The sequence below is a fragment of the Ambystoma mexicanum genome, chromosome 3q (assembly GCF_040938575.1).
Source record: "Ambystoma mexicanum isolate Mex_15411 chromosome 3q, UKY_AmexF1_1, whole genome shotgun sequence".
NCBI lineage: Eukaryota > Metazoa > Chordata > Amphibia > Caudata > Ambystomatidae > Ambystoma > Ambystoma mexicanum.
Window position 1 is genome coordinate 533993925 of NC_090926.1, and position 18745 is coordinate 534012669.

Sequence of the window (18745 nt, forward strand, 5' to 3'; positions counted from 1 at the left end):
GAAACAACTCAATTGTTTGGCATTCGCTTGGAGATGGGGCAAGAATGATTAATCTTCTGCCTCTGAAATATGTCCCAGTGTCTCCACCAAACCTGGGGGGCACATAATGTCCTCTGGTCAAAAGCAAACCCTACTCACATAGCACACACAGCCGCAGACTAACGGTCCTCTTCTTTTTTCCAAAGTGTGGCACTCACCTGGTGGGGCAGACACACCAAAACTCCAGTGAACAACATTTTCTAAATGTGTTTTTTCTTCTTTATTCTATTAAGTGAACATTACATACGTTCTGTATGTTTTAGTCAACATTCATTCCAGTTACCAAAAAAGAATGGCATTTACTGTGTACTTTTGAAGTGCTGCACCTTTATTATATGTACATTGTCAAATAATTTCGCATACATCTGTGAACATTTCCAACATACTCTTATGTACATGATTTGGAGTACAAAACTAACTCACAATTTGGTAAATAATACATACACGTTGTTCTGGTTAACATTCAGAAGCCTATGGACACATTCAATAGCTGTAAAATATACAACTTAGACCATAATAACAGACAGTGTGGTACAAGCAATGATAGCATAACCAACTAACTGATAAACATTTTTCAGATGCAATATTCTATATTAAATGAACATGTGAAAATAGTACTATGTAACATTAATAATATTTTATGAGACAGGAAATGTGTTTTCTTTTTCATACTACAATCAGTTTGCTGTAGTATAAAAAATGTACAGCTGCATTCAGGTGATAATGTCACGAATTACATGGCATCCTTTTAGATTGTAATTGTAAATCAATGCTCGTCACACTTAATGCAAGAGAATCACTGCAATGTATACAGCAGTGTGTCTATTATGGGAGAATGGACTCCATTTTCACTGAATGTCAAGACAAGTTGGAAATGGTGAGCAGTGTGGAGCATGGGTTCCTTTTACATGCTATAGGTCACAGAAACCCATAGCAAATTTGGTGGTAAATCAGTAGTAAATCTTCTGAATTACAACCAAAATCCTTTACCGTCACCACCACTCGATCCTGTGGCATTACTACAGATTTAGAAGTTGTGCTATGGTGGTGTAAGTCCTCAGTTTTGGAGTCCATAGGGAGAGTTAGTGGATTTAGCAGGAATGGTAATTCTGCATGGAATATTCAGATGAATATTGGAAGAAAAGTGGAGGATTTGCCTCATGCTTTTTGCTGGAGATGAGTCCTCCCTTTAACTTTCACACTCGGAATTCAGCAGTGCATTAAATGTGGAGGTAATTCTAAAGAATGTGGCACTAAAGGAATTACTGCTGCATTTTTACTGCACTGTCAAACTCTTAATGAGACCCAATGATCCCAATAAATCTGTGACAACACCAAATCGACCGCTTATTTGAGAGTGGATGAGGAACAATAAATAAGCTGAAGAGGAGAGTGGTTCTACTGTGATGCATGTTTCATGTGTGAATACTGTACACTAAGAGGTACCTCTAAATATATAAAGTATGACAATGGATTCTGGAAATAAGAGAAACAACGTGTAAAAACATGAACTGACACATCAACAGAGGAGCTACATGTCATTGGACAGATCCAGATGTCAGTCTGATGGCTTGGTTTCCTAACTCCAAAATTAATGTAACCCTTTACATACCAGTGCTAACATAATATTTTCACAGTTCAAGAAGCATTATTGCATTTTGGAAATCTTAATGATGTGTCTACACAAATATACAGACATTGGCCCTCATTACGAGTCTGGCGGGAGCCGTGCCGGTAAAACCGGCAGACTGCCACCAGACTCGCGATTATTTATCGCCGCCTGACTTCCCAGAAACACTGGCCCATTACAGACCCAGCAGTCTGGTAAGCCAGGCGCCAGTAATTGTTAGTCCCCATTCCCATTTGAGTCCCATAGGACTGTATGAGAATGGGGACCATGGAAGCACCGGCACCGTTAGTAACGGTTCCGGTGCTTCCATGAAAGTCTTTGGGCGGGTGCCGTTCCACCCACCACGGCTGACCTAGCGGGCGGAAAGGTAACCCACCCGTAGACTTGTACTTTGCCGGTCCAGAAACAACCGTGCAGGTAAGCTTACCAGCACTGTTGTTTCCGGACCGGCAAATTTGTAATGAGGCCCATTGTTTTCTACTATTTCCGACCAAACACTTGCACTGTCAAACGTATGGAAAGAAAAATCAAATTGATGTCCCCATGTATTCTAAAATGGTGTGCTGCAGATAGCTACTGAGTCATGGACTACAGGAAAATTTGGCACGTAAACTGAGGTGAACCAAAGTGGGTATCTACCCTAAATACGAGTGTGCGAGTTCTGGAGCAGAGTACATTTCAATATGGAATGTTTAATACAGGACGTGACTACGATAACATTTGTTTGAGTTTTTTGCCAAATTGACTTCAAACATGGTTTTCGTTGTTTTCCAAGACAATATGTAATTAGCAGCTGTGTCGAGTGTTGAGGCACGCTGGACTCTCAAAATACATCAGAAGGGTATATATGGCAACATCGTGTAGAATCTTCCACCAGTTGTTCTTGTGCAAGGTTTCATCATTTTATTTGGCTTGGGGCTGTACACACATACACAAACACAGACACACGTAAACACACACACAGTTGTGAAAAAAATATTGGATAGAAATCTCTTCATATTTTGGCTGCATTACGCCAATCCTATCCTGATAGAATGTAACCTTTCCTTTTCAAATTAGTATCCTGTTGACATAAACGATGCTGATGGGTTTGTGTTGTTAATACATCACATTTATTCCTGAAACAAAATGGAAGACCAATTTTTGTGTTTACATTTAGATTAGAGAGTTATAGCATTAAAGGGAATTGGTGTACTAAAAAACTGCACAAGATAAATATTTAATAAACACGAACAGTGCCTGATATTAACATTGATAAATGTACAAGGATGGAAGTTTAAATAAATTACTTTACATTGAGCGATACTTGAAGACGCATATGTTCCAAATGTCTGCGTTTAAATGAATTTGCCTTAAATAAACAACCTGCTTTGCTCTTTCTTCCTGTAACCGAATCGAGCACCACATCCTCATGAAATATGTAAAACAAGATTTTTAAGCCTTGGGTGACATTCTGGTATATCACATTAATGTTCTCCTTTTGTAAAAATCCAATATCAATCCAGAATAGTTTTTTGTCTTTGAAAAGTGCATTAGCCGATAAACAGGTCAACAACAGTTCCATAGAGACCAGCTGTATGGATCAAATCTTTGTTTCTTTCATTTCAGCTTTTAATGATTTGAAAGAGTCCTTTATTCGGATTATCTCTGTGGCACACATGTGGCCAAAAGCTCGGCTGTACCATTCGGTGGTTCTTCCTCTGTAAAACAGCAAGAATAAGTCAATACCCCATAACTGTGCATAGAAAAAAATAGGGCACACAAATATTTCTTTATGCAATAATTTTTCACATGATTAGAACACACATATTCATGATATCATTTGAATACTTTCTTAGTTAAAACTGAATAACCATAGGAAGATTAATGCATTTACCCCAAGTATTTGGGAAGCATGTGCTTTTTTCCAACTGATTTCTAAAATAGAGAAAAGCAATTGATTATTCCAAATCTTTCGAGTAAGGCCTTAAAACAATTGTTTCCAAAACTTTAGGTGTTTTAAGAGTTCGGATTTATTTAGATGAGAGTATGATTTGCTGTGTGAGTGTTGTGCTCATCCAAACATCATGGATTTGTTTGCTAAATGCAAACGAGTACACTTCAGAAAGGCCTTGTAGGCGAGGCAAGCAGTTCTAATAGTTGGCTTTGTCTCCAATGACAGTCTTTGCAATTTTTCCTGGACTGATATTTCATGTTTATAATTACAGACACCTGCAAGCAGGTGTGCAACAACCTAGTGTGGGTACAGGATTGAACGTGTCCATTCTCGATTTGGCAAGTTGTGCATTTTCCTCGGCCAGTCATATTCCTGGATCACTATTTTTACGTATGACTGGGGATATTACCTTTCAGTTTTCTAGTAAATAGATTTGAATTTGGGCTGCCTTTTATCGTTTTCCTAATTTTGTGGTGCTGATAGAGATGGGGTCTATTTACGGGTGACCTTGCTTAAATTTGTATTATTGTGGGGTCATCTTTTCCAGGTTCCCAGAAAAGAGATTGATTCTGAAGTTTATATGCGCCTGGAGAGGTGCCATATCCCGATACATTCTATGCTTGGAACCTGAGTCTCCTTCAGCACAAAAGGAGTGGACTGGCAGCTAAATTAGAGACTGCCTTGTTGCTGCTCATTGGCACAATGAAGTCAGGCAGGCACTGCGCTTTTTTTTGTTATTAAGAAAAGGTTCTTCTCTGTGCTACAGCTCCACTCTTCTGGACTTTTCAATGTTCACAGTTTTTGCATAGACAATGTGGCCTGCACAATTTCTAGCAGAAGCAGGAATTGGTTTTAAACACCCCTTTACTCCTCACGAGAAGACAATTGAATAGAGCTAGTTTATCACTTTGAATGCTGCTGTACAAAAAATGCTACTCAGACATTTCATTGATGTTTATTATGTGTGTTCAGCTAACTATGTGCAGTGACACTCCTTTTGTTAGTTACCAGGTCGAATCTTTGCATGCTAGTGAGTGATTTTGTTTGCCCTCAAGAGTGCATGGTAAGAAGGTACAGTGACTTGATCCTAAGAATGTACGTGAAATAAGTACTTGAAAATCAATGCAAGGGATACGAAACATTTAACAAATCTATACTATTCTAATTAGCAGTATACATGAGTGTGTGTGTTCGAGCACACTCGCACATCTGGAAACCTGTGAATGCAATTAGGTCACAAACCACACCTTCAAAGTCGGGTTCTAAGACTCCAACTTTGTAGTAGGACCCATAGGATCAGACAAGGGCAAAAGAAAACAACCCGCCAGGAAGCAAACTCTGAGAAAGACCTAGTTGTTAATTTATCTGATATTACACTTTCTAAATATGAATTACAAATGATACAAAAAGGTTTATCCTTGATACAACGTATAACACTACCGTATTGAAAGAACAGATAGATTGAGTATCATCATTTTATATGTAAGATACATTTAATAGTATTATTTGCAGCTAATGAAGTTAGACTGATTGATGAAGAAGAGGTGTACAGTTATAAGCAATTTAAACATAAAATCACTTTTACTCGATGGTTAAAAACAAAGCCCAGGTTTTTGAACAACTGGTTTGTAAAGATTTGAAAACAATGAATTACAAACCAAATCACTATTCAAATTTGGGTAGAAACAAGATAAAGATTCTAAAAGATCTGGTTCAAAATGAAAATCTCACAAGTAAACCAGCAGATACAAGTGGGGCTGTTGTTGTGATGAATACTCGTTATCATTTGTAAGAATGTTATTGAGGATTGGGTGATGCAAATACAATAGTCCAACCTCCAACCTGGTTGAATTAATTAGGGGCGTTTTGGAAAGTGTGGGGGGGGGGAAAAGGTTAATGGAGTTTACCCACGGCAAATTAAATTTGTCTAACTTTACCTCGTGACATCTATTAAGTAGGTATTACCTAAAATACATTAAAGTATGATTAATCCTCCAGTACATTCGATTGTAGCTCTAACAGCCGTCTAGAGCCTCTTGCACAATATATTGATCAGCTTGTACAACCACTGATACAAGGCACCAAAACATATTTAAACGACACCAGTGAGCTTTTTTTAAGACGTTTACTGAGTTATCTTTTGACACCCTGAAATAGTTTTACTCTTCATGTAGTAAGTCTTTTCACTTCAATTCCTCAAGAAGGTACACCAGCTATGAAATAGTTCTTACTGTGCCCTGCGAACATTGGAGCAGAAGTGTGTTTAGATTTCAAGAATATTACCTACAGAACACTTGGACCTGGGTGGGGGCAACAATGGCTCCCACTTATCCAGATGTATTCATGAGCCATTTCGCTACACAACATATTTTTGAGAATTCATTCTTTAAACCACATTTACAACTTTAAAAAAAACATTATATTGATGAGCTTATATATAATGCTTGATAAAATTAAGTTCACTTGGAACATAGAGTAAAATTTAATATACCCTTTAGATGCACAAGTGACATATCAAGTTGAGGAGATTATCATATCTTTATATACAAAGTCCTCTTACTGCAATAATCTTTGCATGCTAAAGATTTACGTAATTCAAATACCCTGAAGCATCTTCCTTTCAGTCAGTTACTATGGTTAAAATGCATTATATCTGATCGAAATGAGTTAAGAGAGAAAAATGTAATACTATTGGAGAAATTAAAATCTAGAGATTATGATGAACATACTCTGAATTGAGTTCATTTTCTAAATAAACTCTCATAATTTGGTTCGTGTAAATACCTATTCAATGCAATTCTTGCACATTAAAGATTATTCAAAACAGATTAACGTTTTGGAATATGACACAAATACATCAGACTTGTTTACCGATATTCCTACTTTTGTATATAGGTCCCATCAATCGATTGAGAATATTTTATGAGGGATGAATGTGATAAACCCTTGATTCCAAAGACTACAAAAATTGGGAAATGTCCTTATTACTGATTTCAGCCTTGCAACAATATCTTGAGAGGCGATACGATAACCCCGTCCGTATACTGGTTAAAGTATTAAATGTATGATTCCATGAATGTCATTTATGGTTTGAAATGTTGAAGTGGTATTGCTTATGCCGGTTTAACAACAAGGAAAGTCAGAACAGGATGGACTGAACACAAATCCCATATTGATACGGGGAATCCAAAATCACCAGTGGCACTACATTTCAGTGAGTGTGAATGTGCTGTGGCACAGTTACAATGTGTAGCACTCCTGAGAATAGGTGGAAACATTCAACTGGTGTTACAACAGCATGAAATTCATTGCCACAATAAACCACCGGGGAAACAGATCCATAGTGGAGATAACATGGAGTGGCAAAACCTGAAATGACACCACGCTGGCAAACCTCACTAAGGTGACATGGGGATTTGCCAGCCCAACTACCTTGAAGGTACAAGTCCAAGACAACTAATTACACTCAGATGTTGTGGAAGGTTGTAAAGCAAAACCATCTTGAGTGGAACTGGCCCACACTGCTAAGCACACTCGGCTAACATCTTTGAGGTTGATAGTGCAGTGCAAAGAAGCTGAAGCGATGTGCCCCAGGAATCTGTTTTTCTATTTGAATATTTTTTTTATTTTTTTTTTTTAAATCAGACTTAAAGTTGTCAAATGCCTAATCCAGCTGGTGGGATATTTAAAAGGTAGTGCTGGTAACTGAGGGATGTGAAGGAGAGAGCAGTTGTGTGGAAGCAAGACCCTGAGCAGTTCAGAAAAGCTGAAAAGTGGAGAGGAATGCAGAGCAAGCGCAGCAGAAAGGAAGGTGTAACGCGGGCCTGCACGAGAGACCTCTAGAGAGGAAAGCTGTTGCTTCCTTCTTGACCAGAGGAGCATCTGGGAGGCCAGGTGAGAGCCAGAGGAGAAACGCCAAATGAACCGCAGCAGAGGCAAATGGCGGTGTCACAGAGGCAGTGAGGTGCATCGGCTATGCCGGCGGGCAAGAGAGAAGCTGTCCACGAAGCAGCGTGAGGACCGACAGGACAGAGAACGCTTCCCAGAGACACAAGTGCTGCAGACCCTCACGCCGGAAATGCAAAGCAACAAAGGTGAGTCTGCCCAGGAGTGCTGGGAGCCCAGGGGCATACCAACATGGGTTATAAGGGGATATTTGCTATATATGACAAGCAGATAAAGGAAAGACTAAATGCGTGAAATCCCTCATTTAAATCAATTTGGGGAAACTAAATTTATTTATTTTATTTATATAGCGCAAACCAGGCCCTGAGGCAACCGGGCGCATATCTTGGCAGAAGGTTACAGGTAGAACATATCATCACATTGGTATCAACAGATTGCGAACAACATATACAATATATACAATATAAAGATATACAGATTATACAATTGACGTTACCAAATACAGTTGACGTTACAAAACAGGGCAACAAGCGGCACAAAGGTGCCAGGGCAGAGCAAAGCTAAGTCGCAGCTAGCCCGACAGGGTCAGAGGGCAGTTGTTAATGAGAAGTAACTAGCCAGAGCTAGTATAGGAAGAATAGGTACAACAATTCAGCAATGAACTGTGATAAAACCAGAGAAAGTATTAATACCAGTGAAGTGAATTGGCTATAAACTGACATGAAAGCAATGCTTATAAGCAAAGCCAAATAAGCAAGCATCAGTGTATGATTGGGATGAACATTGTCAAGAGTCAAGTGAACATTGCCAAGAGTCAGGCAGATTTTATTGCACATTACTGAGAGAAATGAATGGTTGAGAAAAATAAACCTGTATGCAAGAGAAACCTGGCCAAAGGGCATCAGAGGTTGTAATCAGAAGGCCTGAAACAGTGAATACATTTCCTAGAAGGAGAGTGTACTGGGAAGCTTATGTTTGTCATTGCAAGTGAAAGCTACTATATCAGTGAATGGTCATAAAAGAAGAAAGAATAAAGCTTCAAAGGCAAGTGAAAGGAATAAGTTAAGAACTATTGTGAAGCTTGAACTGTGGCAAAATACATATGAAGCAGGTTTGTCGGTTGCGTGACCTGTAATGGGTGTACCGGCAGAGGGGCTGAGCCTTGGGGAAGGAGAAGGGGATACATCTCCAATGAAAATTCAGTGCTAATAAGTTAACTCCTCCTGATTTCAATATTTCAAAGATGTGGCTTAGAGGTTAAACTGTGGCTGCACAGGCCAGAGAGGGGGAGATATTCAAGGAAGAACTTGCCTAAAAATGATCTGGGTGAAATACTGAAAAAATGTGGCAGAATTTAACCTTGCCAGGAGAGCTGCTTGAATCATCTGGGAGAGAATTGCCTGATACCATCTGGGTTGAATGACTAAAGATTGCTGCAGGGTTATTTTTACCTTGGAGACAGCCTGAAGCTGACTGGGCCGTATGACTAGGGAGAGCCAAATAGAGGGATGGATGCTGGTGGTTATCTTTGACAGAGGTGCCAGACAAGATTCCTGTGCTTCCCCAAAAGGGGAGCCCCGCTGACATTCATGAGCACCAAAAACCGAGATTTTCAATATAAGTAGCTTTTCCAACAGAACTCAGTGTGTGGGCAATCTGTTTGCCTTAACATTTTTACACGTAATAGTGGGTGGTGAGCAAACTGAGTAGACCCTTAGCATATTTTACTGAATTATAATGTGATTAACTCCCATATAGATTGCCACAGGGGGTGCTTGGGAGAGCTCTAAATCTCTGCCCTCTTTCCTAGCAGTATTTTAAGTTAGGTTTAATTGGGTACACTTATTTTTCCTGTCAACCCCAGACTTCCCTAAAGGAAAGGGGTGCCCTTGCTCAAGAATGAAATTCCTAACTGTCACCACTGCCCAGAACTGGCCTTTAAGCAGTGGGGTGCTGAAGGTAACTGATGCCTGTTTTTTTAGTGCTGGTTAGAGAAGTGCTGTGTTAAATGAAACCAAGAGTAACCCTGAATTGAAAATTGCACACTCTTTCCTGAGAGTGAGTAAGTGACCCTGATAGAGAAAGATGCTGTATTGCTTTGGGGATGAAAAAGGAGAAATGGTTCCATCAATCAAAAGTAGTATCAAAGTCAGTGTGATGTAGAAACTGCTAGCATTTTCAAGTGGGCAGGGAAATTAAACATACCTAGTGAGGCATGTGAAATTGCTTTGAAAACCAAAGTGGTGCATTTGATTTAAAGCTTAACCTTATCAAAGAATGCTAATGCTCATTATCTAGTAATGTTCCAAGGTATTATTTAATGTTGACATAAAACTAGTTCCTGGGACAAGAGGGTGGAACTGTTTATTTAGCCTGTGCCCCATGGGCAACAGTGAAATTCGACAGTTATGTTCCTAAAAGTAAATGATTGTATTGAAGCTTTGTTTTGTGCCACAGAGAAGGTGACATGTTTAATCAGTTGGTGCAAATATTCCTTGAACCTATTATTTAAATACATATAGATCCTCCCTGTGGAAATTAAGATGCAATTACCTTTGAGCACAATTTGTAAAGTGTTTAAAGCCAAATGTATAATTGGGTATTGAGACATGTATAGTCATATTTTAATTTTTTAACATTTTGTAAATGTTTTTTTTATTTTTTAAATAATTAATGTTCTTCTTTTATTTTTCCTTTTCATTTGCTTGACCACTGAGATGTAAATGATATGCGATGCATTGTTGAATTTGTTCTTATTTTTGAAAAGTTGATTTATTCAGCTGTATCAAAATAAAAAACAAAAAATTAAAAATAAATACATATATATTCTTTCTGTGCCCCGTCTTGGCCCTTATTTCATTGTTGGCACAGAGCTAAGTGGATCTGTATGAATCATAGATAGGGCTAGCTTGAACTAGATAAATGATCTATTGTCTGGCACCTTAATTGGAGTGTGGGGGACTCCCTGTGTTAGGGCTGGTCTCTCCATATATTGTAACATACAGCCTAAATGTTCTCTAAATGTTCTATAATGCTAATGTATTCAGCGATGCTATATTTGGTAGCTTCTGATTTTGATTCTGTTTCATACTGCTGCTCTTAGTTATTATCTTTGTATAAATAATATAGTCTTTGCTTAAGGTACTGCAAGTCTTTCCATTGACAAAACCGGTGTAATGGCATTAAGCACAGTAGAGCAGAAACACATGATTTGACAAAGATAGCACGTTCCATTTTGTTTGTTTGAAAACATAATATAGTGCTTATTGATAATGGAGAAAAACACCCACTGTGGTTTACAAAGCAATTTGTGAGTAAAATAAATGCATTGAGTATCTAAGTAAGGTCTCAGGATGTCTGTGATTGGGTCTGTATTTCCCCAGAATATTTTCACATACTAAACATACCTCGTGTCTATCCTGCAGACATGAGTCAGTTTTGTCTTCTGTGGTCCAATGTTTTCTATGAGGTGTTCGCATAAAAGTACATTCCCCACAATGCCACTTGTTGAGGCGCCTTCGCTGTGAATAGAGGTAGCGGCCAGCACACACGTCCCACTCTGCGGGTCCGTCCTCCACGTCCTAAAAAAGGCAAACAGAAATATAGATTGGGCAGATATCGTGGGAAAAATAAAATGTCTTTATTTAGATATATTATTTAGATATATCCTCATTTATATATTTTCATGAAGCGTACAAAAATATGATGTGAGAATGTAAACATAATGCATTGGATACCACGAGGTGTAGTGAGTTCCACATCATTGTAGTGACGCGTATACCTGGTGTAAGATGTTTGGCTTAACTTATACCTGGTGTAAGATATTTGGCTTAATTTATACCTGGTATAAGTGTTTGGCTTAATTTATACCTGGTGTAAGATGTTTGGCTTAATTTATACCTGGTGTAAGATGTTTGGCTTAACTTATACCTGGTGTAAGATGTTTGGCTTAACTTATACCTGGTGTAAGATGTTTGGCTTAATTTATACCTAGTGTAAGTGTTTGGCTTAATTTATACCTGGTGTAAGATGTTTGGCTTAATTTATACCTGGTGTAAGATGTTTGGCTTAACTTATACCTATTGTAAGATGTGTGGCTTAATTTATACCTAGTGTAAGTGTTTGGCTTAATTTATACCTGGTGTAAGATGTTTGGCTTAATGTATACCTGGTATAAGTGTTTGGCTTAATTTATACCTGGTGTAAGATGTTTGGCTTAATTTATACCTGGTGTAAGTGTTTGGCTTAATTTATACCTGGTGTAAGATGTTTGGCTTAATTTATACCTGGTGTAAGATGTTTGGCTTAACTTATACCTGGTGTAAGATGTTTGGCTTAATTTATACCTAGTGTAAGTGTTTGGCTTAATTTATACCTGGTGTAAGTGTTTGGCTTAATGTATACCTGGTGTAAGTGTTTGGCTTAATTCATACCTAGTGTAAGTGTTTGGCTTAATTTATACCTGGTGTAAGATGTTTGGCTTAATTTATACCTGGTATAAGTGTTTGGCTTAATTTATACCTGGTGTAAGATGTTTGGCTTAATTTATACCTGGTGTAAGTGTTTGGCTTAATTTATACCTGGTGTAAGATGTTTGGCTTAATTTATACCTGGTGTAAGATGTTTGGCTTAACTTATACCTGGTGTAAGATGTTTGGCTTAATTTATACCTAGTGTAAGTGTTTGGCTTAATTTATACCTGGTGTAAGTGTTTGGCTTAATTCATACCTGGTGTAAGTGTTTGGCTTAACTTATACCTGGTGTAAGATGTTTGGCTTAATTTATACCTGGTGTAAGATGTTTGGCTTAACTTATACCTGGTGTAAGATGTTTGGCTTAATTTATACCTAGTGTAAGTGTTTGGCTTAATTTATACCTGGTGTAAGTGTTTGGCTTATTCATACCTGGTGTAAGTGTTTGGCATAATTTATACCTGGTGTAAGTGTTTGGCTTAACTACTCCTGCCTATCTGCAAGATGTTTTACTGTGTATTTGTACAAGACGATCGGGTACATTTCCCACAATTAAACAGGATAGTAATCATGCACAACTTGTAAGCCACCATAATATCTTACAATGGCACCACAGCAGCCCAGTGCACATGTCAGGTAATGATTGGTGTGCGAGTAGATGCTGTAAAGTTCTGAACTAACTGAAGTCTTGTCACCAACCCAGACAGAGGCCCAGCTAGGCAGGTGGCCCGATAATTCATGCATGGATCACCGGTCCATTACGGTGGAATTCATAAGCAGATGCCACCTCTGCATTCTCTCCAGTGAGTAAGCACAGCTGATAGACATTTTGAAATGTATCTAGACCTTATTGAATCCTGCCTCCAGGAATGTATTCTTTCTGCATTCACTGGATCTTGGCGGTTACCTCAACAAGGTCCTGATTGATAAAGGGACCCAGAATGACACTGCCACTCACAACTTGACAACCTCCAGTTCCCCTCTCTCACTCCTCCTGCGTAGCTTCCTCCAGGACCAAAGCACAAAGTGGTACTCTCAGACAACTCAAAGTGTGCTAAACAAGGCCCTTTTTGCCACTAGCATAAGCATTCTCCTTTGTGAAGTTCCACAACGCTTGCTCCTCCACTTTAATATCTTGTATATGCTCCGCCCTCACAGAGTTGCTAATGGATCACAGTCTCATTGCAACCATACACCAGTGATTCAAAGATCTACCTGGGCTTCTGTGGGCCACAAGTGCATTTTATAGACCTGCTCAATGCCAAGACGGGCTTCGAAGAATAACTTGTATTCTGCAGGTCCTTCCATGCACTTCCCCCCCTTTTCCCTTTTCCATGCACTTGCACGTTCTAAATGTCACTGGGCCTAGTAAGATCGTTGTTTTTGTCCTCCCTTGTTCCACTCCCTTTGCTTGGTCGCACTCTGAAACACTTGTGTAGGAGCACGATATAAATAAAATATATCATATCATATCCTCTGCTCTGCCATATGCATCAACAGTCTGGCCTTATATCCATGTGGTGACAGATATTCAGTAGTGCAAGAACACATGCTTTGGAACCGGCTCTCCTAGCATTTCCTCTCACTTTACAAAGGAATGATATCAGTCCATGTTCCACAACCCTCATCTAGCTGCAGCCCACCTAGAGAGAATTCAGTGTATGGTGAGGGCACCGTTAACAATGCAAAAGACATGATTACAATGTACCAAAGCATTTAGAAACCCAAAGAAGAATTTTCCTTACCTTAAAACCACATAGTCCCTTGGAGGCAAAGGGGCGAGGCTTTCAGTCGAGTACTGGTAGATTTCAGTCTCGTCGTCCAATGTCTCGATTATTTTCTCCTGCAGCAGACGCGGATCCCAGCTGCGATGCTCCTTCAGAATGTGCTGCAGAATCTCCTTTGGTGTGGCTTCTATTTCCGTGGCTGATTTCCACAGTCGAACTGGATAGCGGTCATCTTCCACCTGAACAGGAAATACAGATCGCCTTTTAGTTTTCAAGTGAAGCATCCCACTTCATGCAATCTAGGCCTCCGAATTCTAGTGGTAGAACATACTCAGGTTTCCAGCTTTATTTAGGATAGTTCTCAAGAGAGTGTGGCATGCGTGAGAGGATACTGCTTGAACATAAAGTGAGAACTCAACGCAGAATAAAGGGCAAGTTGTCTGAGATATTCCAGTGGGACTTCATGTTCCTATAATAGCACACTTCAAACACACTGTAAACAATAAAAGGTGATTGTTGTTAATCTTTCAGTCAAGCCTAACCCCATTCCTCTAGGGGGGTGTGTATGTTCTCACATTTAGGCTGTTTATGACATTACAGAGTGGATCCAACCAAATGCAAACCAGCCTAATGGCTGTCCTCACGCAGTCAGTCAGTAGTAGTGCAGTCCAAACTGCTGGTTAGAGTTCCCTTGGCACAGGCTACTGCAGAAACGTTTCAGCCTGTTGGCCTTTGTCAGTGAGGTGCGGAATGACGAGCAAGAGACTTGCATCTTGGCAACCCTCTCCCACGTAATGAGACTCACTGTAAACACAAAAAAGCGATGGGTGGAAAGCCTTGAACCAACTATAATCACTGGAAATTCCAACGGGAACATTACCAGTCCATCAATGTTTTGCGTGTCTGTGCCAATAAACTCAGCCACATCACAGCCATAGAACATGCAACAAGCGCAAGTCACTTTTGAAGGACTGAAAAGAAGCTGATGAAGGTGGCTAAACAGCATGAACAGTCCAAAATATATTTACATTAAAATAAACAGTGGCTTAGCCTATGGGACGGTGCTCAGTATGATACATAACTCTGCCTTTCCTATTGCAAAAAAGGTAATTTAAGCAGGCTCTTAGGGAGAGGATATGTGACAGACCATTGTTTTGGGTACCTTTAGGCATAAGAATCTGTCCACACCATGGATTACATTTTCAGATTGTTGTGCCAGAGCACCGAGGACTACGTTTTCAATACTCTTCCTGATCAAGGGTGTTGCTGGGTCTGGAAAAGATCTGGGGCTATGCTATTGTCAGGTCTGTCGGGACTCGGGGTCAGCTAGCCTTTTAGTTGTAACCCCTGAGATTCTGTCCAGGGCTTCAACAAAAAGACCCTGAGCTAAGGCCCTCTAAGCCCCCCCCTAGCAACGCCTGTGGCCGCAAAATCTGCAGCGAGTTCAAGAACATCCATCTACAAGTCACATGATAGGACACTGACTCATGCGCTTAGGCCATGAAACTGGAGTTGCTGTTTCTGAAACGACGACCTTCTAAGTCACTGCATCTGTGTCTCATATCAAAATACATGAGTACGTTCATTTACCAACAGTGTATCTGATATGCTGCAATGACATGTTAATGAGATGATCACCTCCAGTATATCCCAAATAGTATTTTTTTGTATTACAATCATGTTCGTTTTGGCACTCACCTTTTTGTATGCAAGTTCAACATGTTCAAAGTTTGAACATGTCGTCCAGCTTCTGAACTTCTCCTTTGCATCTCGCAGCAGGTTCTGCATTGAGTTTTCCAGAGAAATCAAAATGCTGGAGTACGTCGGCGATGGGCCCACCATTGGCAGAGCGTCGCTCTGGTGGTTCTGATCATGTAGGGCGGTGTAGCAGGGATCAATGCAATAGTCTGGGGTCTGCATCAAAGGAAGGAAGGCACATTAAACCTCATGGCTTAATTAGTGTGTGAAATGTACGCGACACAAGTGGAAAAGCATTGAGCTAGATATTCATCTGAGTAGAGCATGACCGATTGGGAAAGTCCACTTCCTGTCTATGATGGTCAAGTGGAGACCCCCCCCCAGTTTCTTAACTGAAATAAATCAAATGATTTGATAAAACAATGCAGGGGTGAACAGTGTACTTCCTTTTTTAGCTTAAAATCTGGAAAGGGTGAGCCAGATGTCTTCGGGACAACACAATTAACACAAATAAGCATAGTACAGTTTTACCCTTAAGTGAGTGGAATGGTTCCATGTGTTAAAATCGCGGCAAAAATGGCTGTGGACACAAAATATTGCGGCAAAAAGGCTGTGGTTTTGCTGCCACAATCCATGTAAAGGATGCGGCGGACACCCCCGCAACACCTGGACCCATTATACCATTTAAAAGGAGAGGGGGACACCCCCGCAACCCCGGCTCCCCTTAAATGGTGTAATGGGGTACACCTACACAAACATGAAACTGACATCGTTCATGATTGACTGCCAGTGGTAAATTAAAAAAAAAACAATCCAATGGTGTATGAACTAAACACTGACATTATTAACCCAAATAAAAGGAGAGAGTTGCCCACATGGTCATAAATCATGAAACTTTTTTGGCCAAGTCAGTTTCCCTCGTCGTTATCCTTTTTTCTATATTTAATTGGCTGTTATGAACAGAATGTATTAACTTGAGGCAAGAATCACAGCCTTTTATTTTCTTAATATTTTGCAAATGACAGATATATGCCAGTGCATGTTGCATATTGATCTAACGAGTGAATGGCACATCATTGGGATGCTGCTCTCATGGGGTGACCCCAGCTCTTAATCGAACGCAGGAGGTCCACATTGGAGAAGAACTAAGGCAGAAACTGGTGTTTTTATTTTAGTTAATGGGGTATACCGGTGCCGCCCCTTTATCGGAAGCCCTCTTTATAGGATACTGTCTATCACCCACCAGTCGTGTTTGGCAACTGGGAATCTGACCTCGCCTTTATGGAGGAAACCCCCAAATGTTTTCAGACTAGAATCTTGTAGGAAAGACTGGTCCATCTTTCAGATTTTCCTCACTCTGCAAATCAACAAAGCCTGACAAAAGCACTCAGTTAAACTATTCTACAAATGGGATGCTTATGCTGGCTTCCCCAGACAGGGTAACATTGGTTGAAGTTTTCTCTTAGTATTTAAGGGTCCTCGTTGTCGATTATACCTCAATTTAAGAAATCACATTTTTATACAGACGGGAGTACTTTTAAACCTTTTCCCAACCTGGTCTCTGGGAACATGCCCATTTGACCGTGGTGCTTGCTTTCCTGTTGATCCTTAGGCTTAGATGCTTGATATCACCGACGGTGAAGGATGGGGCACCAATGCCTTGAATGAAGACGTGGCCGTTCTGGTCCACCAATCTGTGGACCGTGCTGAGAGGCAAGGGCTAAGTGAGTTACTGGGGAAGGAAAGGAAGAAGGGGGGAGAGTGTCGTGGGCGTGCAGTGGATGGCCACAGCATGAGGTAGAAGGTAGGGTTCTGAGGTTGTTGCATCCGAGTGCTCTACTATACAACAGAGGGAAGTTGCAGGTTGTAAGAGGGCATGAAGGAATATCCTGGGAAATAGTAGGAAGGGATACCCAGAGAATTAGAGATGGTAGGTTCCAAATGGGAGAACTGGGGTCAAAGAAAATTGATAGTGGAATTGTGGGTTACTAATGGCAGGCGGGCTTAAGGTTTTCATTAGGATGCTTGGAATGAGTTCCTCTGAAGAAAAAGGGGTGACATCTGTAGCTGACATGCCTGCAAGAGAAGAAAGGCGAGGAAATAAAGAAGGATGTAAAGTTACAATGTATGTGTCTGGCTAAGCCTCTAGGTGCACATTAAGCCTAGGCCACAGTGAACTGGGCAGTGGAGTGAGTGGGGGAGTTCAAACTACTCCATGGGAACATCAGATGTAGGGAGGGGTTCAAGCAGAAAGAGATGGAACTGGCATCAACATACTGTATATATGCTAGCTTGTATCGCAAAATGTTCCTTGGGGGGGGAATGTTGTGCCGATGGAGTGCGTTGAAATGACCAGGAAGTTGTAAACTTCTGTGGTTTCCCTGGTTGTGGGGTCGGTCGATGGCATAGGGAGCTAGATTCCAATAGATGGCTTGATGTACATGGATTCACAGTGGATATGCGCCCACCATGCCAGTGGTTCATGCACTCATTCAATCACATCCCACCCAACAAAGGGCACAGAGGTAATTGCCGGGCAAACGGGCTATTGCAGGTGTTTGCCGTGCACTTAACAGAGGAAAGTGCACCACAGGGCACAGTGTTAGAGACCAGGGGGAAACAGTGGAGTTGGTGGGAGATCTGGGCAGCAGTAAGTGGCTTCCGGGAAAAGGCTTGTGCACTAGATTGGACAGGTCATAGTGCTGGCTGAATCAGTGCCTGAACAGGAAGGGGCCAGTCATGCTCCAAGTGGGTTTTTTAGGAGTGGATGTGGACCCAGTGCATGAGGCCGCACAGAGCTAGGTGGGCATTCAACTTCTCATCAATATGGGTCCATCAGGGAACAGTGGGCAGTAAACTGCTGTAGGAGGTGAATGGGGAGGCAATGGTGGGACCAATTACACTGGCACTCCTGCCAAAGATGATGTTTTACTTGCTGGACATAATGCCCAAGAAATAGAATGAAGAGACTGGCTTGATTCACCATTTGTAGTGGCTAGAAAGAGGAGGGGGTGGGATCACTGCATTAGAAGAGGTTGGTTATGTAATCAAGTATGGACCGGGTGCTGGAGGAACTGTGACATTGGGGCAGAGATGGGAAAATGAGTCCTTGATGCCCGCGCCTCTCAAGAAGGTCTGTCTGTTGGGCATGCAGTGTGAAGGACAGATATACGTGGACAAAGCAGTCCCGATGGGTTGCCTGGTGGCGTGTGTGGTTTTTCAGTGTTTCGTCACCTTTTTGTAATGGCATTCATGCAGTGGTTAGGGTTGGAGAAGGGACTGTACCATCTTGAGGATTTCCTGCTAGTTCGAAGGAGGCAGAAGAGAGGTGAAAGGA

General features: G+C 40.7%; 1 protein-coding gene across 1 annotated transcript in view; it reads right to left on the minus strand.

Annotated features, from left to right (window-relative positions):
• Window positions 1-346: 346 nt before the first annotated feature.
• Window positions 347-18745, minus strand: part of LOC138582719 (rho GTPase-activating protein 7-like) — a 142835-nt gene continuing 124436 nt past the window's right edge. Inside the window, exons 11-14 of the mRNA XM_069654298.1 lie at window positions 15409-15624; window positions 13729-13949; window positions 10919-11092; window positions 347-3369 (exon numbers count right to left, since the gene is read on the minus strand). Of these exons, the coding sequence (XP_069510399.1) occupies window positions 3252-3369; window positions 10919-11092; window positions 13729-13949; window positions 15409-15624 (729 nt within the window). The 3' untranslated portion in view covers window positions 347-3251. The remainder of the gene's footprint in view (window positions 3370-10918; window positions 11093-13728; window positions 13950-15408; window positions 15625-18745) is intronic.